At 29.8% G+C, this 12001-nt stretch overlaps 2 protein-coding genes across 5 annotated transcripts in view; one reads left to right on the forward strand and one right to left on the reverse strand.

The window, feature by feature from the left end:
- The window catches only part of dysf (neuronal PAS domain protein dysfusion), a 101762-nt gene extending 92013 nt beyond the window's left edge, over nucleotides 1-9749 (forward strand). For all 3 annotated transcript variants that reach the window (XM_076405027.1, XM_076405028.1, XM_076405029.1), the window contains 3 exons: nucleotides 903-1087; nucleotides 7864-7970; nucleotides 8026-9749. In XM_076405027.1, coding sequence (XP_076261142.1) covers nucleotides 903-1087; nucleotides 7864-7970; nucleotides 8026-8987 — 1254 coding nt within the window. In that variant the 3' untranslated portion in view covers nucleotides 8988-9749. The remainder of the gene's footprint in view (nucleotides 1-902; nucleotides 1088-7863; nucleotides 7971-8025) is intronic.
- A 378-nt stretch (nucleotides 9750-10127) lies between these two features.
- On the reverse strand, nucleotides 10128-11944 carry Vps16B (Vacuolar protein sorting 16B). 2 transcript variants are annotated; one of them, XM_076405031.1, is made up of 9 exons: nucleotides 11794-11944; nucleotides 11639-11741; nucleotides 11412-11584; nucleotides 11222-11358; nucleotides 11136-11160; nucleotides 10936-11077; nucleotides 10661-10875; nucleotides 10318-10602; nucleotides 10128-10243 (listed from the first exon to the last, which is right to left on the reverse strand). In XM_076405031.1, exons 1-9 carry the CDS (start codon nucleotides 11860-11862, stop codon nucleotides 10223-10225), a joined length of 1170 nt encoding a protein of 389 aa, XP_076261146.1. In that variant the 5' UTR covers nucleotides 11863-11944; the 3' UTR covers nucleotides 10128-10222. The 2 variants fall into 2 exon arrangements, with proteins under 2 accessions (XP_076261146.1, XP_076261145.1); XM_076405030.1 differs by lacking the exon at nucleotides 10128-10243 and having other exon boundaries at nucleotides 10257-10602.
- Nucleotides 11945-12001: the final 57 nt, after the last annotated feature.

Below are 12001 nucleotides of genomic sequence, written 5' to 3' on the forward strand. Positions count from 1 at the left end.
CTTTTTGTCAGGCATTATTAAATTAGTTATACCAATATTTCCCAGTGGACAAAAATGATGAGATACTTCGTCGAAAAGGTCATATTTGTAGAAAAAAAATTCATAGATCGTCAGCCACAAAAACAAACCTTCACTATGAACAGATTTCTAGCAGAAACATCATCAAATAGCCACCATATTCACTTAACTTCACACCACACCACCATCAGTTTAAGATGCATGTTTTCAGTCTATAGAAGAAAAATGTGTTTTAAGAATTATATAATATTATAGATATGTAAAAAGGTATATTGGTTTATCTATTATTATTTAATAAATATAACCAAAAATAAAGATTTATTATCTTTTTTCTTATTTACTTTTCTTATCATTTAACTCAACCACATTTATGTCATATATATGAAAATCTCTACTTTTAATATACAAGAGACGCTCTATTTTAAGCTTAAATAACAGTTACAACTTTAAGTTATTTTATTTCAAGCATTGAAAGGAGTCCTTCAGGTTATAACTTCTTTGCTTTTATCAGAATTTTTTGTCTTTGTTTTTACAACCAACATTGTCAAATTGAAGAGCTTACGCCAAATATATTTCAGCTAATGATATATCACCATGAAATCAACAATCAATTAAGAGACTCTCTTAATAAATAAAATATTAACACTACTTTATTTGTTTCTAAATATTTTCACGATTCAAAAGTGTCGAGTCCCAATATTATCCGGAAAATAAGATCCCCTTTAAAATTAAATAACATACGTAATAATTTTTTTATCAAAATATTCATCATATATTATATTATAAAATATATTCATCATGCATTATATATCGACTATCTATAACTATAAAAAAAATATTCTATAAGATTACTCATACTAAAAATATTCTTTTTATATTTGCAGGTTGTGTTGGTACAAGGACGCTATCTGTCATTTTTACCATTGTGTAGTCGAAACGAACCAGTATTTTTAGCAACCTGTACTCCAGTGGCCATGCCAGAGACTCGTGAGTGTGTTGTACAAGGAGCAACAAACGTATTCACCTCTATACATTCCATGGATATGAAATTCATACATGTAGATAACAAGTAAGAAACAATTAAGTTTAAATCAAATTTAGAATAAAACTAAAATCTATATCTATTTATTTAAAATGATGATTATGTATAAGTTATAACAATATTTTATATAATTATTTATATTAAAAAGAAATATATATTTTTATTTGATAGGCTGGACCATTTGTTGGTTTGTTTTTGATAATGACTTTTCCATTAGAAAAAAAAACCTAACCAAATTATTCCGGGATGCATGGTTTATATGGATAATATTTTATTCGTTTGCATAATATCAAAGATAAAAATAAAATTCGTTGAGAAAGTAGCCATTTTTTTTCAATATTTTCCAACAAAACGGCCCATTTCTTACAATTTGACATTAACGTATCTGTCAGCTTCAAGCTATCAGTGCTTGTAATATCGAAATAAGCGGTATATATAATATTAGGTACAAATTATTTATTTTGTGTTCAACATAAGAAGTGGCAACAACAATTGTCTGATTAAAACGTCATATCCACAGAGTAATAGAGATGCAACTCAATAGGGGACTCTGTCGCAAAGTATTGCTTTGTCCAACATCCAGAGGGCGCCATAATGGGCCATTCAAGTAATTATATTGGTCAATTTAAATCTCCATTATAGGCAACTGTAAGAAAAATATTTACATTTGATTGGCTCATTAGTAACGTTTGGCACGTGATAGCTTTGACGTCATGTTTAATTGACCAATGAAATTTATATAAAAAACAATTTTTTCTGTAATAAATTTATTAAATAAAATTCAATTAAATATAAATGTTTAAAAATAAATAAATATAAATATAATCTGTAAAAATAAATAAATATTAACATAATCTATAACAATAAATTTAAATATATAATGTACATTTATCTACAAATATAAACTATCTACATAATATAAAAATAAAGATATCTATAAAATATTATATACATATATATAAAACCATAAGCAAAAAACTTTGGTGCACTGCAAATCAAAATTATCTCTTCTATCTTTTTCCTTTTTCATATTTGTTTGGTGTCTTCAATTTAATAGGATCTCTCAGAGTTCTGTCTTTTTGTTTTCTTATACTGAAAGCAAACTTTGAGTCTTTCCCTCGTAATATTCTGTTCACCTGTTTTACTCAAAAGTATATAGCATACCTTGTTAGTACTTTTAATATTTTATCCGAAAGATCATTATGGAATGTACAATTAAAGGGTTTTAAATTTACTTTTTTTTAACATTTGACAAATATTTTCTTATATTATCGACGTGGAAAAATCGCTAAATAAAATAAAAAACATAACTAAACGACAGTATAATAAAACAATTTTGTTGGAGTCTGGGGCACGAGATATTGTCTTGCCTCTATAAAATCAGTCTCAATTTGTGGGTCTACTGATTTATTCATAATGGTAGGTAAATAAAAATTACACTTAATTTCTTTTTTCAAAAGTTTTACTAAATAACCTGAGATGTACGCTACGGTACAACGTAAAACTTTGTTTGCTCTTATAGGAATATCTGGAACTGAAGTTATAGAGTCAAGTAATTAACGGTAGAAATAAACAGAAAGGGGGGTACTGGCTGAATTAATACAAACTTTACCATTACCTTCTGGAGTTTGTTCAAATGTAGATGACACTTGCTTCAAACACCCTGATTGTGGGCCTGGAACGATAGAAATCGGCACTACAGATATAGTAAGACGGTTTGGGAATTAATGGTAACAATTATGAACAGAAATGTGACTGACTTCTTCAATTTACCATCTATGTCATTTTGATTTTGATCCACATGCATTTGTAGATATTCTGGACTCATAAATTGATACACTTGGGTAAATAATTTATTACGTGCTATCGTGCTGTAAAATCACTTTACCGTGTCTTCGGTCTCATTCTGGACGTTTTTCTGGTCCATTTAACGTTTCTGGCAATTTTTTTTTGAGTTTGAGTTGGATCTTCATCCAATAACTCTTGCAGTTTCGCATCTTCAAACTTTTTTGGTCTATCAAAACGTTCTTTTGAATTTTCTAAATCAGCTCATCTCACATATTTTTAGGTTAGAGCATACTCACTGTAATTTTCTACCAGCAAACGCTAACTTTCAGCGATTTTTTTTCTTTTGGTTAAATAAAAAGGTAATGCGTGCCGCAACTGCACGTTTACAGACACGAAACTTGACATTTTCATTTCAATTTTTATTTTATTTTTTTTTATAATTTTTTTTTAGTCTATGACGGTGGTACTTTCGTATAACATAGCACATATAGTTTTGAAGCTGAATATCAGTAGAATAAAAGTGACATCTGTTAGAAAAACTGGTAATGTCTTTCTGGTACATCTGGTAGTATAGAAGATGGGAAATTTATATCTTTGAACAAAGCTTCAAATTCAAATATAAATTAGAATAAAACGTATTTGTAGACTGTATATATTGAACATGTATACAAAAATGTCAATTTAATGTTATTGGTGAACATATAAAATAGAAAATATTGAGCCTATTAAAATATATGTATTATTTAGGAAAATTTAATTAAGAACTTACGATTATCTGAAGAGTTTGGCGGGCAAACCATTCATTCGGGAGAATCGGGACCTGGGGCAGCCATCCGGACGGAGCTGGTGATTTAGTGCGCTGGATGTCACCAGGTAACCCGCGACCCGGTGACCTAGGGGACCGCCCCAGCCTCACGAATGACGTTGATTTATATTGCTGGCACACAAAGCCGTACGCCAGAGCATACAGCACATGCCGCCAATACCGCGGACAGTGCCGTGGTGGACACCCGCGAGGTTCCGTAGTTCCTTGACTGTTAGTCACCGCTTAGAATAATCGAACGATTTTTCTCGTCAATTTTCTGAATACAGTTACGGTGGTACCAACTAAACTGATTTATTTCTATTAACCTAGATAACAATTACTAAATAACTTTTTGATTGCTGGAAGTATTTTTATGAATATTTGATATTTGAAAAAATACTGCACGTTTTTAACACCCATGGCACATATATTATGATTAGTTTCCACTTTCTATTAGCTTTACCTTAATAATTTCATTAAAATCAAAGTCTAAACTGTTAAACAAAAGCTTGTTTAATTTGAAGCCGTTTGTCCATCGATAGCCACTACTTTTCCCATCTTTCAGGCTATTTACGGATTCAACCTCGAAAGAACAAAGTATCTTTTGAGTCTATCCGCGAATCGACCTATTTTTTGGTATCTTCATAAGAATTGAAGAGCGCTTGGACACATATCAGAACTTAGTAAGGTCTGGAGAATACGGGTGAGGTAGAACTTACCATTTTAGTGTTTCCAAATTTGTTTTCACTAGTTTTGCAATATGTGGAAGATTGTCATGCTGAAGAACAACATTGCTGTGACTTTGCTCCTATTTCGGTGGGTTTTCGCGCATTTCTCGGAACAAACGCATCAGTTGTGGTCGATATGTGATCCGATTGATGGTTTCGTTAGCTCATAGTATACCACGCCAAGCTGATCCCACCAAGTACAGAGCATTAGATTGGAACCATAGATATTCGGCTTTGCCCTTGATGTTGTTACATGATCAGGTAGCCCCCTTCGTTTTTTTTTTTCACTTTGGATTATCATAATGGATGCACTTTTCATCACCAGTAACAATACGATGCATAAAACCTTTTCGATTTTGCCGTTAAAGCAGCATTTCGCATATAACCAAACACCTTTCAATAATTCTTGGCTTAAATTCTTACGGCACAAAATATTCCAAACTTTTGGATCATTTTCTTAAAACTATTGTAAATGGTTTCTTGTGTTTCTCCCAACAATTCTGCATATTCTTCTTGCGTTTTAGATGGTTCATCATCGAGTAATAGCATCCAATCCTGGTCTTCACATTTTTTTTTTGGCTGTTCAGAATACTATTTGTCTTCGGTGTCAAAATAAACACTTTTAAAACATCAATATCAGTATTCACACACTGAAATCGATAGAACATGATTGACATAAGCTTCACACAGCGTTCGACGAAATTTAAGTAAAAAAAATAATACTTACTCGCACTACATTTTCAACGCACTGGTTTTAAAAATTGTTTAATTTTGTCTAAACAATTCCTTTATGGAGCTTAACAAATTTTCACATACTCTTTAGACTTGAGCTTTCCTTGGGTTTAGGGATGCCAAAAAATATCGATATTTTTGGACGATATTATTTTGGCCGATATATCGATATTTTTTTAGCCGATATTTTTCGATATTTCTTCAAAATAAATTAAATATAATTTCTAATAAACCTTTCAAATTGGTACTTAGTTTTTGTGCGCCATACATATAACTACTCTTTAAAATATTTAGATTTTTTTTTAAGCCAATATTTCACTATTTTTACTTTTTGTTGAAAATCTCGTTGTTTTTTAAAATTGTTGCAAAAATTATATCGATATTTGTTTCCAATATATCGATATTTATAAAAATATCGAATCGATATTTTTTTCGGTGGCCCTACTTGAGCTTGAAATGCTTGCCTTGGATAGATTTAATCGCATAATTTTTTAACAATCTCTTGGCCCACTCTTTAAATTAAAAGATTATACATTTCTCCCAAGCAATAACAAAATTAGAATCAGTTTAAGTAATCGATATTTAAATTTGTCAAAACATAAATTAAAAACTCTTAATAATGGCATATAACTGGTTGAGCATTATCTCAAGTATTTTGAGCATTGTCTCAAGCATATTATGGAAATAGTTCATCCTGTGTTTTAGAGAATGGTTCCTTTTTCCTAGCTTTCTTTTATTTTCATTTGTTCCTTTAGTAATTATATTTTTGGCTTATAGCCCTTCTAATAGTCATTTCAACTTAGTTTCCATTAATCAGTATCAATTTTGTACTGTGACAATAATAAAAGTTTACTTCTTTCATAGTTTCTCTTACAAGCCACTGATGTTTTGATCCACTGATCACCTAGTAATGCGGAACTTTTATATTTGTATTCCTCTCAGTATCAGTGAGTTTGAGGAACAGCCTCCGGAACAAGAATTTTATCACCTCACAACAGATATAAATGTTTTTATGATTCTAATACTTTCAATGAAATGTCCAAGTTTACCGACATGAAATAACATTCAAAATATTTACAAGCTCCTATATATTAAAATGATGGTGGATCTCCAACATCGATAAAATTCAACGAACTTTAGTTTAATCTGTATTTTTTTCTAATTCTTTAGATCTAGGTATCTATGGATCATTAAAATATCATATTTTATACTAAAACTGTTTAAAAAAATTAATTAAAAGTAGTATGTGGATTATTGATAATTTGGCATACATTTCTGCCATCAGCCAAAACGCTTTCTGTTACTCTCCATCGTTACATTCCCTTGTTTCTCTTCCCCCTATATTTGAATAAAATACGTTGTAATTCGTCTAGACGACGAGTGGCTGACGCTAGGTGTCGCCTGGAATTAAGGGACTTCCCCGATTTCAGTTTGCTAAAATGTTAAAATAGGTCATCAAGATGAAATAAATAATAGTTACATGAAAACGAAGAAGTAACGTATTTATCATTTTTTGGAAACTGATAGTCGCTATATTTTCGCCAAGATATGCACATAAATCTAAAATAAGTTTGACTAAATATTGATATTAACTTATTCCGTTTTTAACTTAAGAATATATGGAAATATCAATATAGAAAAAATAATAATTCATCGTCCATCATTTTTCAAACATTAATTATTTAGGATCCCTCAAAATCACGCTAAATAACAAATAATATAATAAAAGAATAAATATAAATACCAAAAACTGCAATAAATTATAATGAATGAAACTTTCAAATATATTCTATGGAAATATTTATAAAATTACATATCATGATTAAACTAAACATTAATAATTAATATAATTGTAAGGGTTTATAAATTAATTTGAAAAAAAATTACAATAAATGGCGACTGTATGTGGATCTGAAATTTAAACAACATAAAGTTTGACAGCATAAGAAACTTGATGTTCTTGAGCTAAGCATTGAAAGAAAAACAGTCGTTATACAACCAGAAACGTAATAAATTGATAAACATAGTAACGCCCACATGTTGCGAAACTCTAAATTTACATCTTTCCAGAATGTTTGCCAACTACTACACAACTACACTACTACAATAGTGACTAATGATAAACAGTACCTAATATAACAATATAATAATTTATTTAATTTCTTAAAACAAAATATCAAACTTACACCTCAAATTTTATTCACAGTCCTTATAATATTCCAGAAGTTCTACAAGATCAACATTTTCCCTAGACCAACCAAAAAAACTCTCATAGATATAATTATAAATAACAATTATAAACGAAACGAAAAACGAATATGATATGTTTCATCGTATTTTTCCTTGTAATATTGACAAAAAAAATTAATACAAATTTATGAATCAAAATTTTATCATAAACTTAAAAAAATTAACATAACTTTTCAAGCTAATAGAAAAAAAACTAATGGCTTTGAAGATGCGACAAAAAAGTACATCCTTTAATTCAGTACGTTTTTAATAACCTTTAACATTATAGTTTGCATTCTTTAAAAAAAAATCAGTCGGTTCATCTATAAAACGCGTAGAAAACCACAACGCTTATAACATCCTTATATTAAATCTGATTTCACAGAAATTGGAATTCAATTAACGTTAGGGAATTAAAGATAATTTTTTATTTGAATTAATGAAGTTATTTATACTCATCTTTATACGATGTTGTACTCGTACTGAGTAGTTATATTCACGGAACTATATTTATTTTTCAGTGGCGAGTTTTATCTTGGATTCCCACGTACTGAACTTCAAGGGGTGTCTTGGTATCGTCTTCTTCATTGGGAAAGTATTCGCGAAGCCCAAACCAAACATAGACTGAGTAAGTATTGTTCTAATTTTGTATTTATTATCTTACTAACGTATTAATTTTTTAGTTACCCAATCTGAACAGGAACGTTCGTGCATTCTCCTAGTTCAGATGCAAAGACGTTCTGGTGAATGGCTTTGGATGCACTGTGTTTTACAAGTAAAAGAAAGCTCCGAAAGCAATCAGCAACCTGTGATTGTTTGTACAAATCAGGTTCTCTCCGAAGCTGAAGCATCTGTGATGAGAACCAACGGCTGGCTATACCATTATTACTCCGTCCAAAATAAATTACAGTATGGTCTGGCTTATGATACGGGACATCCCTCACGCTTACTATATTATCCGGAAAGAACTGGACATGGCGCAGTTGAGTTCGGAACCTCACATGAAGCAGCTACCTACCCTCATATAGCAACGATGCCCGTTACATTACAACCCCAACTTACCCACCATGCGACTGCAACACATGCACATCACAATCAACATCATCACCATCACCATCATCATCATCGGCGTGCTGATTCTGAACCCGTAGATTATAGTTATGGCAAACGAAAACCAAAAGATCTCAGAACTTTAGAGTTAGACGTTGAGTCTGGGGAAACTGATGCAGGTGGTGGTGGAGACGGGTTATTAGTAATATCGCATCTTTCCGAACGACCAAGAACTTTAATGAAGGTAGATCCGCATGAACTTATGGATCAATGGAACCCAAGCCCACCATGGTCTGATACCCTTCAAAAAGTTCCTGACTTGTGTCATCAAGAATTAAGTCCTTATGTTGGTAGTACCCCGCCAACGCCGACTGCTACGCCTAGCACACAGTCGGGTGGTGCTTTTTCTTTTGATTGGACTCCAGAACAATTTGTTCCATCGATCAGTATACCTCCGGTAACGACAATGGTGGATGAAGTTGAACGACCGATATTTTGGCCATCTGAACGAAGATTATTTCCTTTACAACCTCCGCCTAAAAGAAATCACCCATCCAATGGACGTTCTGAATCTGCTGACAGGGAAACACCCTAGCGTAGTTGACAATAAATTAAAATTGTGCAATATTTTATCTTTGGTATCTTACAAAATCTCATCAACAGGATAAATATTATCCGGGAATTACTGATTGATAAGATATTTTGTTGAGATATCAAATGATATTAGAATATTTCAAAAGTATTATTGAGTATTTTATTTTTGTTTACCGCTAGGTCAACGTAATATCTTTTAATGTGAACTATGGTCAGTAAAAATTTAATTGTGGCATTAACGAACAATAATTAAATATAACATTCCTACAGACTATGTAAAAAAGGTTCCTGCAACGTACAATTCGTTTTAAAGTATCTTCAGCTCTTCCATAATTGATTCTATACAATTTCTACAAATATTATGTACGTATATTTAAGCTATATACTGAAGAACATATTGTAAAATGACCAGTAAAGACGCCATGTGATCCAATTTTCTGATGAAGAAATAGTGTGTAAATACCAATTCCATATTTTATTCCTATATTTAAAATATAAGTTCCTAATCATAAATTATTAATTTTTCAATTTAATTAAGAAACATTAGGTAATTTTGTGTTGCATAAATATGTTTAAAATGAGACTTTTTAATTTCATTGAATACAAACGGTCTCTATATATAAAAATTTAAATGTTAATTTATTATCGACTTTTGTTGAAAATTGATTAGCGTGTTAAAATATATATAGTTTTATATCAATGATGACATGAAAAATGTATCAGTATTATTAATTCCTATTATTAAAAATGTTAATTTATTTCAGTACGTGTATTATTTATAAAGCATATACCTAGGATTACAACATTATTTTTTATATTTTCAGCAGTAAATCTTTATTAGTTTTATAATTATTTTCATATGAAGTACTGTGAAACAGTATTGGTTTAGGATAAAATATGTTTTATATTACTTCCATATTTTTACAATAAAATTTAACTGTGTAAAATGACGTGAGAACTACTATTTTACACGAATATTCTGTATATAAAAAGACCAAAATATGCAGGATAATTGAATGATTACTACTTAATATATATTAGTAGAGTATAACCCCAATAACTTACAAAAAAATATTTCTACCAATACGTTTATAAACAGTAATATTATCGAATGTAACAGAAATTATTAGTTTTATAAAAATATATTAATAATATTTATTGAAGTATCACATAGTTATAATAAATATAAAAATATAATGTCAGTTTTTATAATATTGTCATGTTGTTACATACAAATTAATTTCTTCTTTTCTTTTCCTAAAACAAAATAAAAAATTAGTATTCAGGAGAATAAAATAATTTAGTAGCTAAAAGGTTTCCATTAATCTTACCATGCTTTGAAGTGAGCTTTCAATTAAATAATATTCAGGTGTATGAGGTAAAACCTTCTCTTTATAATTAAACAATGACTGTCTATCCTTTTGTTGTATATAATATTGAATAACAAAGTTATGGCATTTGTACAGTGATGCTAAGAATACAGCCTTATCATGGTCAGATATACAAGCTAAAACACTTTCTAAAATTTCTTTGGGTGTATCATGCTTATGTAAAATATCTAGAAAGGCCTCTGAACTTATTGAGCTTTTTAAAACATTCCTCTTGGTCAGCCAATTCTACAAATAATATGTATAAAAAAAATTCAAAAATAATTTTAAAAAAAACATAAAATACAGTTTTTAGAAAATAGTCCTTAATTTGATTCCACAATTTCATAGTACAGAGTACATTAACTAATGTCCAATCAAATGTAAAATCATCTATTTTGAAATTCTTCTTAAAACTTAGTATTTCATCCATGTTTTGGTGCCTTTCTAAATGTATTCTGCATAAATCAACCAGTTGATTTATAACTGAACTTGTACTACATTGGTTTTCAATCTGATAATCTAACAAATATAGAAATAAGGAATAATTAACTTACATTTACTTGACCAATTGTTACATACTTATCATTTGTAGAAAATCTGATATTTCCTGTTTAACATTGGAATTTACTTCCTGTAAATGTTGTACTGTAAACTGTTGTATTCTTTTCTGGATTTGTGATTTATTAACAAGCCCATGGGCAGTCAAATAGAAGATGTAAATCTATTAAAATACAATTACATACATTATATACAAAACATCAACATAAAAAATTACCCACCATTAAATTTGAATTGCCAGTAGCCCTAAAAATAAAAACTGTGTTAGTAAATGTATTTTATAGTTATTTCCTAAATAATATCTTACATATAAAAGTCAGATAATTCTTCCAAAAGATTTTTAGTTATTAAATAATGAGCATAGTGTTTGACACCAATCTTACGCTTCGATAACTGATGATAAAATATATTTCTCTTCAATGTAGTCTTTAAATATATGATGACCTAAAATTTCTATGTCAACTATCTATCATGACATATATAAAATCATAAAAAACCTTTATAATAACATTGGCATCACAACTATCTAACGCTAGGTCTAAAAGTTTCATTTTATCTTGAAACTTTACATAGTGCTGTAATGTGTATGTATGTCCATGAACCATTTTCTTAATAGTTTCCCCAACTGAAGATACTGGTGTTGGTAATGTTGATTTATCATTTTCAAGAACTGCAAATAATATAATAACAGATAATTAAATAAGCAATGATAGTTAGCACTTACTAATATCCATTGAAGCTTTTGAAACAAGTAAATGAATGGGAAGATCAAAACTCTCTTCTAATGATTGAAAAATAAAGTCTTGAGAGCTCTGGTCCAAGGAATCCTAAAATATTAATATTTATTCAGTATTGTTATCTTTATATAATTTTTCTTACATCATCGTCATCAAAATTAAATCCAGAAACATTACTGGTATTCCAACAATCATCGTCTGCTTTTGACATAATTAAAACAAAATATTTACATCAATATTTAATGTTTAGTTTTCAAAGTAAGGTTATGTTGTGGACAGAACATAATGTAGAATCCCCACTAATTCGAATCGCTCATCGGTGGTTTTTGAATCATCGTGGCGGGAAATTA

This window comes from Rhynchophorus ferrugineus, unplaced genomic scaffold, assembly GCF_030347505.1.
Source record: "Rhynchophorus ferrugineus isolate W39M unplaced genomic scaffold, kcgeb_rfMv2 rfM5, whole genome shotgun sequence".
NCBI lineage: Eukaryota > Metazoa > Arthropoda > Insecta > Coleoptera > Curculionidae > Rhynchophorus > Rhynchophorus ferrugineus.